The sequence below is a fragment of the Triticum aestivum genome, chromosome 7A, assembly GCF_018294505.1.
Source record: "Triticum aestivum cultivar Chinese Spring chromosome 7A, IWGSC CS RefSeq v2.1, whole genome shotgun sequence".
Classification (NCBI taxonomy): Eukaryota; Viridiplantae; Streptophyta; class Magnoliopsida; order Poales; family Poaceae; genus Triticum; species Triticum aestivum.
Window position 1 is genome coordinate 717,437,661 of NC_057812.1, and position 20,146 is coordinate 717,457,806.

Here is a 20,146-nt window from a genome sequence, read left to right on the forward strand (position 1 = left end):
AAGCCACAACACGCCTCGATGATTGCACGATGGTCGGATGAATGGTCTAGTACTTTGGTCGAGCTAGTTCTATTTTCATCCTTGCGCACGGCCAACACCATGGCTCCTGCGGCTTGCATTGCCAAGGTGGTTTTGTGAAGACAACAGTAAAAATGTCCTTCTCTGGGTAACATATAACTGCAAAACTGATGCATGTAAAATTTCCAGACAAAGTAAATAAAATGCCCTCTGTACTATGAATAAAATTGCTAGTAAAATTCAATGAAATGCACCCATAACAAACATAGTTACAAGCATAAATGCATACCATGTATTTGGAAAGAAATGGCGGTCTTCTCAGCAATGGAAATTATTGGATGAATGAAGAAGGGGAAATATATTAGGAAATAAATGAATTTCCTACCTAATTAAGTTGATATTTTGGCGATTTTTCAACTTTGCTAGAACTCTCTTATTTCTTCAGTTCATCGTCTGCTCACTCGGAGGGAGCAACTAATTAGGGGGTGCCCCCCCACGAAAGGGAACGAGCAGTCAGTCAGGACGCTCTGCCTGTTCGACAAGTGGCACATGCGGAGACCTCCCTCGTACGCAACCCCACTGAAAGCAGTTTCCCTTTCCAATTTCTGGTTTTGGTAGTTTTGCAGTTTGCCCCTCCCATCTTCTTGGTTTCCCTGTTTCCCTCCGGCGCGCGATGGCCTTTAAGCCGAAGCGAAACACAAGCCACTTTTGCGCATAAACTCGAAAATTAGATTGCTGATCGCTTTCTTTTTTCTTTTTGACTTTCTTTTTCCCATTATATTTCTGAGAGAGGGAGTTTTTTATGGGGTAAAAAGGGAGGCGGGCTGTAACTTTCAACTATATCAAATAATAGCTTTCAATTAGATACCGCGCTTCCCGCTTTGCCGGTGCCTACACGCTCTTCCTGCTCGCCTCCGGTCTGTCAAATTTTGATATACATCTTGAAGGGGAGTCATGGGTTAAAGTGTGTGTTCGTCGAAGCACATGTTCATCATACAGCACGCTCCGCCTTTCCGGTACATGGCGCCTACAACGCGCTTCCTGCTCGCCTACAGCTCGTCTCACATCCTATAATCCAGTTGTCTAATCCGATTAGTTGGAAGCACACGTGTTTCGGTGGCTGGGAGAACTAGCCTATTCTTTCTAGGAGCACTGGCAAGGAACACATGCAGTGGTCTTTTACTCGTTTGGAAGCACAAAAGTGCCCTTTCTCCACAATGCCTTGTCACGCTGGATGGAGCACAAATCTTTTCTGCACTTTGCCTAGAAGCACTAGCCTAATCTGTTTGGGACCACTAGCGTATTCTTTCTGGGAGCACTAGTCTGCACTGGCAAGGAGCTCAGGTAGTGGTTTTTCACTCGTTTGGAAGCACAAAGTACCCTTTTCTCCACAATGACTTGTCACGCTGGATGGAGCACAATTATTTTCTGCACTTTGCCTAGATCCACTAGCCTATTCTCTTTGGGAGCACTAGTGTTAGTGTGCACTGGCTATGAGCACAAGCAGTGGGTTTTCACACATTAAAAGAAAATATTCAAGTAGTTGTTTACACTTCTGTGGAGCACAGCTTAAAAATATATTGCAGTACTCTTTTGCACTGACAGGGAGTTCAAACTATGTATTGGTCGGGAATACAAAAGTTTAATAGTCTGCAATGCTAGTGAGTTCATACAAATGACGAAAAATAGAAAATAGTACGAGTCTGCAATGCACATCATGTCTCGTTCAAGATAGTGCTAATCTTGTCTCCCATTTCTTGTGTGACTCTATTAGAATCGCTTGTTATTCAATGAAAATCAAAGAGGAAGCGGTGTTGTGGTGTCTTGCGGGTGCTAAACATTTGTGTGACGTGATGCTGCATGAGTGATGTATTGTATGTGGCTTTGACCTTCTGCCTATAGCCTGAACATCTAAAACTCCTTATTCAATGAAACTGGCAAATCTTTTGCCTAGCTTCAAAAAAAAAAGAATTGCTTGTTAGGAGCATGTATAAGGCTTTTGCCTTCCGGTGATCTACTTCGGGCTACAAAAAACACCAAAAAAACAAGTGTCTTATGATTATTCTTTTGCAATTCTTGTGTTTAAAAAACATGCGTCCCTATTCTATTTTCTATGTGAGAAATCTGTGTGGAAAGCGGAAATTTTCCACAAAAAATATCAAGGAAAACTTGCATCGAATGATCGAAATCAGCTGCTATGTCTTCTGCGAACTCTTCGCCATCATAGAGAAATGCAAATCTTAGTATGGTGAATGATGATTCACCATGCTCCATTATTTCTCACTTTGCAAAACTTAAAGTCCCAAGACCTCTTGTTTTTGCTTTTGTTGTCTTCTTCTTTGTTGGTTATGGTCTTATGGATATCAATACTTGTTCCATTCTAGACATTTGAGGTTAATTAGCATCTATCTATCTATTTATCTATCTATTATATACTAAAAACAAAATACAGGTGTTTTCCAAAGGCACCACGTTAATCCACATCATCAAAATTATTTTGATGGTTAGATCTACAATTTAATGGCTACCTCTATTTAAAATTGTGTAATGGGTGTTCTCCTCAAGGCACCACGTAAACCACATCATCAGAATTATTTCAATAGTTAGATCTATAATTTAATGGCAACGATCTATTTAAAATCCCTTAAATCTCATAATGGTCTACACATCAAGTCATCAGCACTCAGAATAATAAGGCGCATATGTGTCTACTTCTGTTAAAAAAGGGCTCACGGAAAAAAGGCGGAGACGGCTCAGCATTTTTGTTTTTTTTCATGGCACGCTCATTGTGATGGAGTACTCGCACAATAAATGCATGAACTTTGGCTAGAGAGCTCAAGCCTTTTGCCAATCAAAGGAACGTGACACAGTGAATGAGGACATAGTTGAAGGAAATATTCCCTAGAGGAAATAACAATGTTATTATTTTATTTCCTTATATCATGATAAATGTTTATTATTCATGCTAGAATTGTATTATCCGGAAACATAATACTTGTGTGAATACATAGACAAACCAAATGTCACTAGTATGCCTCTACTTGACTAGCTCATTAATCAAAGATGGTTATGTTTCCTAACCATAGACATGTGTTGTCATTTGATTAACGGGATCTCATTATTAGGAGAATGATGTGATTGACATGACCCATTCCATTAGCTTAGCACCCGATCATTTAGTATGTTGCTATTGCTTTCTTCATGACTTATACATGTTCCTATGACTATGAGATTATGCAACTCCCGTTTGCCGGAGGAACACTTTGTGTGCTACCAAACGTCACAACGTAACTGGGTGATTATAAAGGAGCTCTACAGGTGTCTCCAAAGGTACATGTTGGGTTGGCGTATTCCAAGATTAGGATTTGTCACTCCGATTGTCGGAGAGGTATCTCTGGGCCCTCTCGGTAATGCACATCACATAAGCCTTGCAAGCATTTCAACTAATGAGTTAGTTGTGAGATGATGTATTACGAAACAAGTAAAGAGACTTGCCGGTAACGAGATTGAACTAGGTATTGAGATACCAACGATCAAATCTCGGGCAAGTAAAATACTGATGACAAAGGGAACAACGTATGTTGTTATGCGGTCTGACCGATAAAGATCTTCATAGAATATTAGGAGCCAATATGAGCATCCAGGTTCCGCTATTGGTTATTGATCGGAGACGTGTCTTGGTCATGTCTACATTGTTCTCGAACCCGTAGGGTCCGCACGCTTAAGGTTTCGACGACAGTTATATTAGGAGTTTATGAGTTTTGATGTACCGAAGTTAGTTCGGAGTCCCGGATGTGATCACGGACATAACGAGGAGTCTCAAAATGGTCGAGACACAAAGATTGATATATTAGACGGCTATATTCGGACACCGGAAGTGTTCCGAGTGATTTCGGAGAAAACGGGAGAGCCGGAGGGTTATTGGGCCATATGGGCCTTAGTGGAGAGAGAGGGGGGCAGCCAGGGATGGGCCGCGCGCCTCCTCCCCCTGGTCTGAATTGGACTAGGAGAGGGGGGGCGGCGCCCCCCTTTCCTTCTCCCTCCCCACTTCCTTCCCCCTCCTAGTAGGAGTCCTACTCCTAGGAGGAGGACTCCTCCTGGCGCGCCAATAGGGGCCGGCCGGCCTCCTCCCCTTGCTCCTTTATATACGGGGGCAGGGGGCACCCCTAGACACAAGTTGATCCACGTGATCATATTCTTAGCCGTGTGCGGTGCCCCCTTCCACCATAATCCTCGATAGTATTGTAGCGGTGCTTAGGCGAAGCCCTGCGACGGTATACATCAAGATCGTCACCACGCCGTCATGCTGACGGAACTCTACCCCGACACTTTGCTGGATCGGAGTCCGGGGATCGTCATCGAGCTGAACGTGTGCTAAAACTTGGAGGTGCCATAGTTTCGGTGCTTGATCGGTCGGGCCATGAAGACGTACGACTACATCAACCGCGTTGTGCTAACGCTTCCGCTGTCGGTCTACAAGGGTACATAGATCACACTCTCCCCTCTCGTTGCTTTGCATCACCATGATCTTGCGTGTGCGTAGGAAAATTTTGAAATTACTACGTTCCCTAACAGTGGTATCAGAGCCTAGGTTTTATATGTTGATGTTATATGCACGAGTAGAACACAAGTGAGTTGTGGGCGATATAAGTCATACTGATTACCAGCATGTCATACTTTGGTTCGGCGGTATTGTTGGACGAAGCGGCCCGGATCGACATTACGCGTACGTTTACGCGAGACCAGTTCTCCCGACGTGCTTTGCACAAAGGTGGCTAGCGGGTGACAGTTTCTCCAACTTTAGTTGAACCGAGTGTGGCTATGCCCGGTCCTTGCGAAGGTTAAAACAACACCAACTTGACAAACTGTCGTTGTGGTTTTGATGCGTAGGTAAGATTGGTTCTTGCTTAAGCCCGTAGCAGCCACGTAAAACTTGCAACAACAAAGTAGAGGACGTCTAACTTGTTTTTGCAGGGCATGTTGTGATGTGATATGGTCAAGACATGATGCTAAATTTTATTGTATGAGATGATCATGTTTTGTAACCAAGTTATCGGCAACTGGCAGGAGCCATATGGTTGTCGCTTTATTGTATCCAATGCAATTGCGCTGTAATGCTTTACTTTATCACTAAGCGGTAGCGATAGTCGTGGAAGCATAAGATTGGCGAGACTACAACGGTGCTACGATGGTGATCAAGGTGTCGCGCCGGTGACGATGGTGATCATGACGGTGCTTCGAAGATGGAGATCGCAAGCACAAGATGATGATGGCCATATCATATCACTTATATTGATTGCATGTGATGTTTATCTTTTATGCATCTTATCTTGCTTTGATTGACGGTAGCATTTTAAGATGATCTCTCACTAATTATCAAGAAGTGTTCTCCCTGAGTATGCACCGTTGTGAAAGTTCTTCCTGCTGAGACACCACGTGATGATCGGGTGTGATAGGCTCTACGTTCAAATACAACGGGTGCAAAATAGTTGCACACGCAGAATACTCAGGTTATACTTGACGAGCCAAGCATATACAGATATGGCCTCGGAACACGGAGACCGAAAGGTCGAGCGTGAATCATATAGTAGATATGATCAATATAGCAATGTTCACCAATGAAACTACTCCATCTCACGTGATGATCGGACATGGTTTAGTTGATTTGGATCACGTAATCACTTAGAGGATTAGAGGGATGTCTATCTAAGTGGGAGTTCTTTAGTAATATGATTAATTGAACCTAAATTTATCATGAACTTAGTACCTGATAGTATCTTGCTTGTTTATGTTTGATTGTAGATAGATGGCCCATGCTGTTGTTCCGTTGAATTTTAATGCGTTCCTTGAGAAAGCAAAGTTGAAAGATGATGGTAGCAATTACACGGACTGGGTCCGTAACTTGAGGATTATCCTCATTGCTGCACAGAAGAATTACGTCCTGGAAGCACCGCTGGGTGCCAGGCCTGCCGCTGGAGCAACACCAGATGTTATGAACGTCTGGCAGAGCAAAGCTGATGACTACTCGATAGTTCAGTGTGCCATGCTTTACGGCTTAGAATCGGGACTTCAACGACGTTTTGAACGTCATGGAGCATATGAGATGTTTCAGGAGTTGAAGTTAATATTTCAAGCAAATGCCCGGATTGAGAGATATGAAGTCTCCAATAAGTTCTATAGCTGCAAGATGGAGGAGAACAGTTCTGTCAGTGAGCATATACTCAAAATGTCCGGGTATAATAATCACTTGATTCAATTGGGAGTTAATCTTCCAGATGATCGCGTCATTGACAGAATTCTCCAATCACTGCCACCAAGCTACAAGAGCTTCGTGATGAACTATAATATGCAACGGATGAATAAGACTATTCCCGAGCTCTTCGCAATGCTGAAAGCTGCGGAGGTAGAAATCAAGAAGGAGCATCAAGTGTTGATGGTCAATAAGACCACTAGTTTCAAGAAAAAGGGCAAAGGGAAGAAGAAAGGGAACTTCAAAAAGAACAGCAAGCAAGTTGTTACTCAAGAAAAGAAACCCAAACCTGGACCTAAGCCTGAAACTGAGTGCTTCTACTGCAAGCAGACTGGTCACTGGAAGCAGAACTGCCCCAAGTATTTGGCGGATAAGAAGGATGGCAAGGTGAACAAAGGTATATGTGATATACATGTTATTGATGTGTACCTTACTAATGCTCGCAGTAGCACCTGGGTATTTGATACTGGTTCTGTTGCTAACATTTGCAACTCGAAATAGGGACTACAGATTAAGCGAAGATTGGCTAAGGACGAGGTGACGATGCGTGTGGGAAATGGTTCCAAAGTCGATGTGATCGCGGTCGGCACGCTACCTCTACATCTACCTTCGGGATTAGTATTAGACCTAAATTATTGTTATTTGGTGCCAGCGTTAAGCATGAACATCATATCTGGATCTTGTTTGATGCGAGACGGTTATTCATTTAAATCAGAGAATAATGGTTGTTCTATTTATATGAGTAATATCTTTTATGGTCATGCACCCTTAAAGAGTGGTCTATTCTTATTAAATCTCGATAGTAGTGACACACATATTCATAATGTTGAAACCAAAAGATGCAGAGTTGATAATGATAGTGCAACTTATTTGTGGCACTGCCGTTTGGGTCATATCGGTGTAAAGCGCATGAAGAAACTCCATACTGATGGGCTTTTGGAACCACTTGATTATGAATCACTTGGTACTTGCGAACCGTGCCTTATGGGTAAGATGACAAAAACACCGTTCTCCGGTACTATGGAGAGAGCAACAGATTTGTTGGAAATCATACATACAGATGTATGTGGTCCAATGAATGTTGAGGCTTGTGGCGGATATCGTTATTTTCTCACCTTCATAGATGACTTAAGCAATTATGGGTATATCTACTTAATGAAACATAAGTCTGAAACATTTGAAAAGTTCAAAGAATTTCAGAGTGAAGTTGAAAATCATCGTAACAAGAAAATAAAATTCCTGCGATCTGATCGTGGAGGAGAATATTTGAGTTACGAGGTTGGTGTACATTTGAAACAATACGGAATAGTTTCGCAACTCACGCCACCCGGAACACCACAGTGTAAGGGTGTGTCCGAACGTCGTAATCATACTTTACTAGATATGGTGCGATCTATGATGTCTCTTACTGATTTACCGCTATCGTTTTGGGGTTATGCTCTAGAGACGGCCGCATTCACGTTAAATAGGGCACCATCAAAATCCGTTGAGACGACGCCTTATGAACTATGGTTTGGCAAGAAACCAAAGTTGTCGTTTCTAAAAGTTTGGGGTTGCGATGCTTATGTGAAAAAGCTTCAACCTAATAAGCTCGAACCCAAATCGGAGAAATGTGTCTTCATAGGATATCCAAAGGAAACTATTGGATACACCTTCTATCACAGATCCGAAGGCAAAACTTTTGTTGCTAAATTCGGAAACTTTCTAGAGAAGGAGTTTTCTCTCGAAAGAAGTGAGTTGGAGAAAAGTAGAACTTGATGAGGTAACTGTACCTGCTCCATTATTGGAAAGTAGTACATCACAGAAACCAGTTTCTGTGACACCACCAATTAGTAAGGAAGCTAATGATGATGATCATGAAGCTTCAGAACAAGATACTACTGAACCTCGTAGATTAACCAGAGTAAGATCCGCACCAGAGTGGTACGGTAATCCTGTTCTGGAAGTCATGCTACTAGATCATGATGAACCTACAAACTATGGAGAAGCGATGGTGAGCCCAGATTCCGCAAAATGGCTTGAAGCCATGAAATCTGAGATGGGATCCATGTATGAGAACAAAGTATGGACTTTGGTTGACTTGCCCAATGATCGGCAAGCAATTGAGAATAAATGGATCTTTAAGAAGAAGACTGACGCTGACGATAATATTACTGTCTACAAAGCTCGACTTATCGCAAAAGATTTTTGACAAGTTCAAGGGATTGACTAAGATGAGACCTTCTCACCCGTAGCGATGCTTAAGTCTGTCCGAATCATGTTAGCAATTGCCGCATTTTATGATTATGAAATTTGGCAGATGGATGTCAAAACTGCATTCCTGAATGGATTTCTGCAAGAAGAGTTGTATATGATGCAACCGGAAGGTTTTGTCGATCCAAAGGGAGCTAACAAAGTGTGCAAGCTCCAGCGATCCATTTATGGACTGGTGCAAGCCTCTCGGAGTTGGAATAAACGCTTTGATAGTGTGATCAAAACATTTGGTTTTGTACAGACTTTTGGAGAAGTCTGTATTTACAAAAAAGTGAGTGGGAGCTCTGTAGCATTTCTGATATTATATGTAGGTGACATATTACTAATCGGAAATGATATAGAATTTCTGGATAGCATAAAGGGATACTTGAATAAGAATTTTTCAATGAAAGACCTCGGTGAAGCTGCTTACATATTGGGCATTAAGATCTATAGAGACAGATCAAGACGCTTAATTGGACTTTCACAAAGCACATACCTTGACAAAGTTTTGAAAAATTTCAAAATGGATCAAGCAAAGAAAGGATTCTTGCCTGTGTTACAAGGTGTGAAATTGAGTAAGACTCAATGCCCGACCAATGCAGAAGATAGAGAGAAAATGAAAGATGTTCCCTATGCTTTAGCCATAGGCTCTATCATGTATGCAATGCTGCGTACCAGACCTTATGTGTGTCTTGCTATAAGTCTAGCAGGCAGGTACCAAAGTAATCTGGACAGCGGTCAAGAACATCCTGAAATACCTGAAAAGGACTAAGGATATGTTTCTCATATATGGAGGTGACAAAGAGCTCATCGTAAATGGTTACGTTGATGCAAGCTTTGACACTGATCCGGATGATTTTAAATCACAAACCGGATACGTGTTTACATTAAACGGTGGAGCTGTTAGTTGGTGCAGTTCTAAACAAAGCGTTGTGGCGGGATCTACATGTGAAGCAGAGTACATAGCTGCTTCGGAAGCAACAAACGAAGGAGTCTGGATGAAGGAGTTCATATCCGATCTAGGAGTCATACCTAGTGCATCGGGTCCAATGAAAATCTTTTGTGAAAATACTGGTGCAATTGCCTTGGCAAAGGAATCCAGATTTCACAAGAGAACCAAGCACATCAAGAGACGCTTCAATTTCATTCGGGATCTAGTCCAGGTGGGAGACATAGAGCTTTGCAAGATACATACGGATCTGAATGTAGCAGACCCATTGACTAAGCCTCTTCTACGAGCAAAACATGATCAACACCAAAGCTCCATGGGTGTTAGAATCATTACTATGTAATCTAGATTATTGACTCTAGTGCAAGTGGGAGACTGAAGGAAATATGCCCTAGAGGCAATAATAATGTTATTATTTTATTTCCTTATATCATGATAAATGTTTATTATTCATGCTAGAATTGTATTATTCGGAAACATAATACTTGTGCGAATACATAGACAAACCAAACGTCACTAGTATGCCTCTACTTGACTAGCTCATTAATCAAAGATGGTTATGTTTCCTAACCATAGACATGTGTTGTCATTTGATTAACGGGATCACATTATTAGGAGAATGATGTGATTGACATGACCCATTCCATTAGCTTAGCACCCGATCGTTTAGTATGTTGATATTGCTTTCTTCATGACTTATATATGTTCCTATGACTATGAGATTATGCAACTCCCGTTTGCTGGAGGAACACTTTGTGTGCTACCAAACGTTACAACGTAACTGGGTGATTATAAAGGAGCTCTACAGGTGTCTCCAAAGGTACATGTTGGGTTGGCATATTTCGAGATTAGGATTTGTCACTCTGATTATCGGAGAGGTATCTCTAGGCCCTCTCGGTAATGCACATCACATAAGCCTTGCAAGCATTTCAACTAATGAGTTAGTTGCGAGATGATGTATTACGAAACGAGTAAAGAGACTTGCCGGTAACGAGATTGAACTAGGTATTGAGATACCGACGATCGAATCTCGGGCAAGTAAAATACCGATGACAAAGGGAACAACGTATGTTGTTATGCGGTCTGACCGATAAAGATCTTCGTAGAATATGTAGGAGCCAATATGAGCATCCATGTTCCGCTATTGGTTATTGACCGGAGACGTGTCTCGGTCATGTCTACATTGTTCTCGAACCCGTAGGGTCCGCACGCTTAAGGTTTCGATGACTGTTATATTATGAGTTTATGAGTTTTGATGTACCGAAGTTAGTTCGGAGTCCTGGATGTGATCACGAACATAACGAGGAGTCTCGAAATGGTAGAGACATAAAGATTGATATATTAGATGGCTATATTCGGACACCGGAAGTGTTCCGGGTGATTTCGGAGAAAACCGGAGAGCTGGAGGGTTACCGGAACCATACCGGGAGAAGTAATGGGCCATATGGGCCTTAGTGGAGAGAGAGAGGGGCAGCCAGGGTGGGCCGCGCGCCTCCTCCACCCTGGTCCGAATTGGACTAGGAGAGGGGGGCGGCGCCCCCCTTTCCTTCTCCCTGCCCACTTCCTTCCCCCTCCTAGTAGGAGTCCTACTCCTACTAGGAGGAGGACTCCTCCTGGCGCGCCAATAGGGGTCGGCGGGCCTGCTCCCCTTGCTCCTTTATATACGGGGGCAGGGGGCACCCCTAGACACAAGTTGATCCACGTGATCGTATTCTTAGCCGTGTGCGGTGCCCCCTTCCACCATAATCCTCGATAATATTATAGCGGTGCTTAGGCGAAGCCCTGCGACGGTAGTACATCAAGATCGTCACCACGCCGTCGTGCTGACGAAACTCTACCCCGACACTTTGCTGGATCGGAGTCCGGGTATCGTCATCGAGCTGAACATGTGCTAAAACTCGGAGGTGCCGTAGTTTCGGTGCTTGATCGGTCGGGCCGTGAAGACGTATGACTACATCAACCGTGTTGTGCTAACGCTTCCGCTGTCGGTCTACAAGGGTACATAGATCACACTCTCCCCTCTCGTTGCTATGCATCACCATGATCTTGCGTGTGCGTAGGAAAATTTTGAAATTACTACGTTCCCCAATAATAGTGGCCAAAGTAACAAGGACAAGCAGAGGATCTAGTGGCAATACTATTACCACTGCCATTAGAATTAGAATATTAAATTAAGAATGTTAGTAACTTAACAATGGGGAAATTGTTGCTTTTCACAAAAATAAGAGACTTGGTCTTTGCAATACATCATCTTATCTTAATATATGCAAAAATATATTAAAAGCTCTCTATTATATTATATCGGAGTCGAGGGGTAATTACCTAAAATATTACCACGAGCCTTTCTTAAAAAAATAGCGATATGGTATTATTGATTCATTATTTTTCTTTTTTCTAGTTGGTCCCTCTATTAATTTTAGTGTATAATAGATTTCATAACTTCATGTCTTTGATCACAATAATGAACAGGAATTACCCAACAATGTCGTTTAAAGCGACGCTTCTTCTCAACCCTAAACTAATGTTTCCCATCTATTCGTTTGCTCTCGTGTTGCTCATGGACACATCAATCACCACCACAATCCTACTTGAGTAGGAGCCACTCTTGCCTCAAGCAACCAATGCTTGCTCAACGAGCTCCTCTCTCTCGGTGTGGCACTGCATCTGGTTGTGTAATGGGTCCATTATGGATCCATCTCTGCAGTGCTTTTTCTATATTTTGGAATACAAGTCCATGAGGGATGATACTCAGAGTGTGTATTATATGAATATTTACTAGTTCACATATTTTAGCGTGTTTGTTTTATATGTTTTGGTTGACATGCAAGATAAAACCATTAGAAGGGATATTTAATTTAATCAATTAGTTTGGAGAAAGACAAAATGTAATTGGTTATATTTATGCTGGGCCATACCTCAGAAACTTGGGGACAAGTGCAAAATCACAATTTAGGCCCCATATTCAATAAATCCAATTAAAGTATTTTTGAACAATCATTTGTGGTATAGTAGCATAAACTTTTCAAAAATATTTACATGATACTAAGAAGAGCTTTTAGTAGTATTGTGAGTTGCAGTAAAGAACATGCATGAGAAAAGGACTTCCTGCGCTTCTCCATGACCAAGTAGTGAAACTACAAAATATGACTAAAAATTGCTACGAGTAAAGTATGAATCTTATCATTGTAAGATCCAAACTGACAAAAAAGTTGTACAACATATAAGTAATCGCTTGGTGGAGCAATAGTTACAGAGAACATGCAATTCATTATCATTGAAGAAGGTGAAGAGTCAGCTCACAAAGATTTAATTTGCGATGATTTTTGGGAAAGGCGATGGAAAGAGGAAGCGGTGTAAACGAGGAGTTCTGCCTCTTTACTTAGTTCTCCCGTAAGTTGGGCCATGTGCCTTGGGTGGATATTCGTTGCAATGGCATGCATAGTTTTCTCTAATATTTAATGACCCGTTTGTCTTAAATATCCCGACTCTTGATTGGTGATGATAGAAGTAGTACTTTGAGAATTTGGGCCCCTGGGATTTTGCCGGCCCTATGCAACTGCTCCGGTTGCACATGCCCATGTACAACCTGTATTTTACTTACTATATATTCCAAACGTTTGGTTTGGTGTACAAACCATAATGTACCATGCTAGAATGAGGGTGGCATCAATTATAACTAATTTGTCTCAAATATGTTTGAAACTCTTTAACTGGAGAGTATCTTGTTTGATAGTTACTCTTTGATTTTGCTTGCCTCTGCGATAGAACATTGACGACATGCCCCTTGGTGTTGATGCACAGGGATATGCATATGCTATAGTGTTGAGTGCTGAATTTGGTGGCTCTAAATGGAACAGGAACCATATACGAGTAGTCCTTTATGCCATTTCCACTCTTGTTTCAGGTGTAGCTTCATTGTGGTTTCAAGTATTTGTTATTCTTTCTTCGGTGCGGCATGTCCACCAATTAATGGAAAAACATTAGGAGTGGAACTTGGGCCAAATCATAGGAGGGGCGAATGGGCTGGTGTTGGGCGCGGCCTAAACTAGGCTTGGGGAGCTCCTATTCAGCGGCCTACGCGTTGAATAGGGAAGAAACATGCACCTTTCGCTCCCCCCGCATGTGTTTTTGGACCGGGCCGGGGGGGGGGCTGTTTTCTTATTTTCTTTTCTTTTCTTTCCTTTTTTGTACTTTTTATTCTATAAAATAGTTTAGGATTTAAGAAATGTGATTTTTTGAAGAAAAAATATTTAAAGAAATATAAAATGCTCGTGAATTCAAAAATATTATTCATGATTTTGAAAATGTTCGGTAAATCATAATGTTTTGCGGATTCAAACATTTTTCTGTGGAAAAATGTTCACATACTAAAAACAAATAATGATCTGAAAAACACTATTTGCAAAAACTAAAGAAAATGTTCAGAATTTTCAAAAATAGTTCATTAGTTTGAAAAATTGTTGGTAAATTACAAAATATCCACAAATTATTAAAAAATCAGAAAATTCAGAAATGTTAGGAAATTTTGAAAAACTGATCAATTCATAAATTGTTCGCTGACTCAAAAAATGTTAATGAATTCAAAAAATGTTCATATATATTAAAAATGTTCGTAAAAACAAAAAATAGTCAGGAATTTCCAATTTTTCTCCAAAGTTCACAGAATGTCCGCCGATTCAAATATATGTTCGCTAGTTTCAAAAAAAGTTCATATTCCAAAATTTTCCTGAATTTTTCAAAAATGTTTGTGATTCCAAAACATGTTCACGAACTTGTAAAAAAAAGTTCACATATTTTTAAAAATCTTTGCGAATTAGAAAAATTATCATGATTTCAAAAAATCTTCACAAGCTCGAATAAATATTTGAATTTAAAAAAATCGTGATGTCAACAAATGTTCAGGATTTAAAAAATATTTACGAATTAGAAAAATACTCATGATTTTACGAATTTGAAAGATGTTCCAAAAGTGAAAAGGGAAAATATAAATAGAAAAAAATCAAAAAGAAAAGATGAACATGGAAATAGAAAATTAAAAGGAAAAAGAAAAATGGAAAACATAAAAGAAAAAAAAGAAAAAGATGATAAAAGATAGAAAAAAGAATACATCGGTTCAGGGGAGACATTCTAGAAACTGCCCAATACGGCAATACCGGTCCATACACTGGACAGGCGCGGGGCGGGGTGGGGATGGGGAGTTGTGCACACGCTTGGAATCTATCCAGCGTGGTACGCTCTAAATGGGATCTTCCCTAGGCTTGGGCGCATTTACTGATTGCGTGACCATTTATTTACCGAGGAACATGGGTTGGGGCCAATGCCATGTTGGCCTCAACCAACAACAAATTTAAACAACACTCGGTAGGCAACATAGTTAGATGTGTGTAGTCAATAACACCTAGCTGATTTGAAAGCTCACTGTTATGCAAATCTGTAGCTTTTAGCACCTTAGCATTGAAGATGTGCAAAAAATATAAGTAGCATCATGTTCTAATGCACCTATCTTGACACAAAAAATAATACTATGATATCTCACAAATCCATACAGTCGGGACCATAAAACCAAGGGTGCACCTATCCACTGAATACCTGACATCTCTAGGATTATATCCAAGCTATCAGGGGAACTAGTTCATGTATCAATGCACTAAACTCAGTCCTGCTAGAACTTGAAGGCTGTAAACTAATTGCTTTCTAAGATGAGTTCACCAAGATTGAACATGCAATCAATATATTAGCTTAAGAATCAAGTCGCATGGATCAGGCAGGAGAACCGTGTCACTGATCTTCAAGCCACAACACGCCTCGATGGTTGCACGTGGGTCAGATGAATGGTCTAATACTTTGGTCGAGCTAGCTCCAGTTTCATCCTTGCGCACGACGAGCACCATGGTTGCTGCCGCCTACATTGCCAAGGAGGTTTTGAGAAGACAACAATAAAAATGTCCTTCTCTGGGCAACATGTAACTGCAAAACTGATGCATGTAAATTCCCATGCAAATTAAATAAAATGTCCCCCGCATGATGAATAAAATTGCTAGTAAAATTCAATGAAATGCCCCCATACATATGTACGTACAAGCATAAATCCATACCAGGTATTTGGAAAGAAATGGTGGTCTTCCCGAGAATGGAATTCGATGTATGATTAAAGAGGGAAAATATATATATATAAAGAAATAAATGATTTTCTTATCCAATGTATATATCTTACTTATCTTTTATTATTTCTCCTGCGTGGGCTTCAGTTCCTCAGGGCCCGATTTCTTACCGGCCCACCTCCAGAAAAGAAACGAAAAACCTCCAAGAAAGAATTGTCTAAAAAAAAGACCTCAAGAAAAGAAAGAAAAAGTCGCCGACCGGCTTATCCCACCCACTCCCACCAAGCCACAGCGGCCGAGGCGGACGCCGGCGAGCCGACGACCACCGCCGCATTCTCATCTGCCCGCTTGCCTCCGTAGGCTCCGCAGCCATGTCTTCTTCCGTCCACTTCTTCCCCGCCGCCTCGCAGGCTCCCACCGCCGCCTGCCTCCTCAGGCCATCCCCCAAACCCCTCCTCCACAGCCCCATCTCGGCCACCGCCGCCGCCTTCCAGCTCCGGAGCGCCCCGCCGCGCCTCCGCCTCAGGAGGCGAACTCGAGTTCGCACCGCCCCGAAAACACCGCCCGAAGCGCCTCCCGTGGGCCCCGACCCCGACGGCGGGGGCGGCGGAGGAGGGGAGGGCGGCGGTGGAGGCGGAGGGGACGGGGACGAGGAGGGGGAGAGGCAGGGGCTGCTGCCCGAGTGGCTCACCGTGACGACGGAGGACGCCAAGACGGTCCTCGCCGCCGTCGCCATCTCCCTCGCCTTCCGCGCCTTCGTCGCCGAGCCGCGGTTCATTCCCTCCCTCTCCATGTTCCCCACCTACGACGTCGGCGACCGCATTGTCGCCGAGAAGGTCCGTCCTTTCTCCGTACCTTGTTTTTGGTTTCAACACGCGGTGCCGTCAAGTTCTGTGCATGAATTAGCCTCTTTCCAACTTATGTTAGACATCAAAATCGGTGCTTTATATTTTTTTTTCCAGAAAAACACACTTGATATTGCTCTAGTTCTTATTAGTAGTTACTACTGTAGTAGTCAATGTGCTATGTTTGAAATGACAGATGAGTTTCTGGTGTGCTGCTGCACTTACTATGCTTGGAATTTCACTTTCATAACGATTAATACAACACTGAATACCATATAAATGCAATTGGGATACTAGCCCTGCAGGCAATGGCTGGTCTTTTGTAGTATATGATAAGATCTTAACAGGTGCAAGTATAATATGGAAAATATGTATGGTACCACTGATAATGTTTTTTAAATAGGACTCATTATAATTGTTCTGTTGTTCTCTGAACTAACAGATCTAAAATTATTGTTGTGTATACGAAATATATAATAACGAATCATCTCGGAGTTAGCAAATATGCTTCGGTATATGCTATGTATATCTCCTGTCGATGTTTTAGAAGTTCTGAGATGAAACTAGTCTGGGATATATGTAATTCACTTTGCTGACTTTGTCCATATTTGTGTTTGGTTGAAAAATATGTCATAACTATTAACCACATATAAAATCTCTGCAAAAGGTATGGAAATATGTTTTTTTTTTCTTCATTCAAGCCAAGCATTTACCTGATCCTTAGTCCAAAGTGTGTGTGGTCATCAAGTCAGGATGCTCTGGGGGTTTGTAGAGTAGCACATAAAGCTATCAAGTTAATCTAAAATGCAAGATAGTTCTATAGACCACTATGGCACCTACAAGCCTTCATTCATGATGTTCTTATTCATGTTGGATTTATTTGATATTTTAAAAACTATAGATTTTCTTTGTTAACTTGATTGCAAGTTTCACCAATACCAATATTTCTCAGGTTACATACTACTTTAGGAAGCCTTGTGTAAATGATATTGTAATATTCAAAAGCCCGCCGGTGCTACAGGTAATTACAAATCATCCTTATATGCAGTGTTTCCAGATAATATATGCTGATTCTTGGTTGTGACTCTTCCTGTCCAGGATGTTGGGTATACTGATAATGATGTTTTCATCAAAAGAATAGTTGCCAGGGCTGGAGATACTGTTGAGGTTAGTTTCAGAATTGGAAACAAACTTTAGATGAATATCTATATCTCTTGACTGATGTCGTTCTTACTTGTTTCCATACATAAAATCCTCTGGTTAGTATTTTTCTCCCTAAAGTTTGAACGGGGTAATGGTTCCAGCCAACTGTGAGGATGTTCTCAGTTTCTCACCAGGCAACAGTTTCTGGCTGATCCTTCAATTCGCCAGTTGCTTTTAGTGGTCTACTGAAGGCAATCATTATATGCCAATCTCAGTAGAATTGCTCAAACTATAATTTGTATTTTCGATTGCTTAGGTAATCAAGGTCATCTTGTGTATATTCATCAAAATGCTGTCAAAAAACTATTTTATTATGTCCAGATCTTTGCACAGCCCAATTAGAACAAAACATGCTAAGAGAGGAGAATATGTTGAATAATAACTTGAAAGAATCACAAAGTGACATAGTGCATCTTACATATGCAATACGACCAAATATTTTGATATTGGAGAGCCTGCAAGCCTAGGATCCAGTTCATACAAATTAAAAATGGTGTGTAACTGCATATTTACAATCCAGTAGTTACAGAAGTCAGAACAAACAAGGATGAGAAAATAGACACAAAGTGTGATGCACATTAGAAGAAAGACACCCTTGGTAGCTTAAAGTAAAGTGATTTTCTTCTATTACAAGTTAGTCTAAATTTTAATTGCTGTCTGGACATGTTAAATTTATGGCCAAATTTCTAATGGAAACACCAGAACTTTCTCAAATAAAGAAGTCTTAATGTTTCATTACCTGTTATGCTGCAGGTTCATAAAGGAAAACTAGTTGTGAATGGTGAGGCTAGGGATGAAGAATTCATTCTTGAGCCACCTTCTTATGACATGAACCCAGTGGTAAGGCATTTCTTAGGCTGCACATGAGCGATAGAGATCTCTGCTTAAATTATGGCATCCTTTTATGTAACGTGTTCTAGGAGATACTGTTGGTTTTGTCTTATGAACCATTTTTCTGTGACATGTTAGAAGGAACATTCGACTTTTCAGAGAAATTATTGTTGAGGTTCCTAAAGTAAACTTGTTGATTTTGTTATGGCATACGACAGAATCGCTGAAAGTCAACCTACGTGGGATATCCCGAGCTATTGGATAGAGAAGTTGTATGCATGTTGTGTTATTTACACATACATGAATACTTGAATATGAACTCTATCTGGTTCTAATAGGTCATGATGTTCTTTTCAGCTAGCTAACAATCTTTATCACTATTTTCCTTGCAGCAAGTGCCTGAAAATGCAGTTTTTGTAATGGGAGATAACCGAAATAACAGTTATGATTCCCATGTGTGGTAATACTGCCGACTTCACTGATTTCTTTATGCTGATTTTCCCATGTTTCCTAATGGTTAACTTCTTGCATAACAGTAGCATGTACAATTGCACTATTTCTTTTCAGGGGTCCTCTTCCTGCAAAGAACATATTGGGAAGATCTATTTTCCGGTACTGGCCGCCTGGTCGAATAGGGTCAACTACCCGTGATTGCTTTGGCCCTGAAACCAAACCAGAATCACTCATTGATGTCAAATTGACAAAGTAGAAATTTAGTTAGTTAGTTAATTTGGTGTGAAGTTCGGGCTTCTGGCAATTGAGCTTATATTTTGGACTAAATATTCCTCCTTAGTACTTAATAGAGTAGTACATTTGACAGCAGCAGGTCTTTAGAAATCAGAGAAGGGAACAAATTTGATCCCCATGGAATTAGGAATGACAGTCGCGAGTGCAGACCATTTTGTTCCAAGGTTTCTGCTTGTTTCCGCCCCTTGTTGTATGTATATTAAGGAAATTTGTTGTTTATATTCCGTCAATTGGAAGGTTCTCATTCCTAATTAATGACCCACAAAAAAAGGCTACAATTGATTTCCGGATTGTGTGACATCATGTTCTAGCAAGACTGAAAGAAGAGCTAGAATAAAAAAGCATGCTTTGCCGCGCCATTTTATCCTTGTCGTTGTGCATGAAATTTTCTTTTCTTGTTATATTTGTTAGTAATGTTGTGATGCCACACTGCCACTTGATAGGCCAATTACATGAAAATACAATCCACGATGTACCAATAAATTGTTATCTTAAAATAATTTTGCTCTGTTGTCATAGATCGAAATTTATTTATTTCACACTATGTAGAAGAGGTGACATAATAACTTGGAGAACATAAACAGTTGTTTTGCATGTTGCATATAATTATTTGTGCAAGGGGCACTGAATTTCCCAGCTCAACATTTGGTTCAAAATGTCCGACTAGTTTCGGTCTTCCAGATGAGATGGGCCAAAACGAACACCACAAAGGAGGTCTGGACACTGTGATGAAACCTACAGTCCAAGGTATGCCAAATAATTGGGAGGACCAACTGTTTATCAAGTTTAATTTAAGCAAAATAATCCTCAAGGTTATGTGATATCAACTGTGACCCTTGCCTTCAATTTTTCAAGATGGTGTCTACCTCAAGCTTTTAGATTGAAACTTATAGGATTTTGATTAATCTAAGGTTTACAATGGGTGTAGGACAACCGTACTAACAAGAGGGGGCACAAGCAAATGTAG

At 41.0% G+C, this 20,146-nt stretch overlaps 1 protein-coding gene across 2 annotated transcripts; it reads left to right on the forward strand.

Moving 5' to 3' along the window:
* Positions 1-15,794: 15,794 nt before the first annotated feature.
* Positions 15,795-19,430, forward strand: LOC123149645 (chloroplast processing peptidase). 2 transcript variants are annotated; one of them, XM_044569342.1, is made up of 6 exons: positions 15,795-16,389; positions 17,351-17,419; positions 17,497-17,565; positions 18,355-18,441; positions 18,825-18,892; positions 18,969-19,430. In XM_044569342.1, exons 1-6 carry the CDS (start codon positions 15,925-15,927, stop codon positions 19,081-19,083), a joined length of 873 nt encoding a protein of 290 aa, XP_044425277.1. In that variant the 5' UTR covers positions 15,795-15,924; the 3' UTR covers positions 19,084-19,430. The 2 variants fall into 2 exon arrangements, with proteins under 2 accessions (XP_044425277.1, XP_044425276.1); XM_044569341.1 differs by having other exon boundaries at positions 15,796-16,389; positions 19,000-19,430.
* Positions 19,431-20,146: the final 716 nt, after the last annotated feature.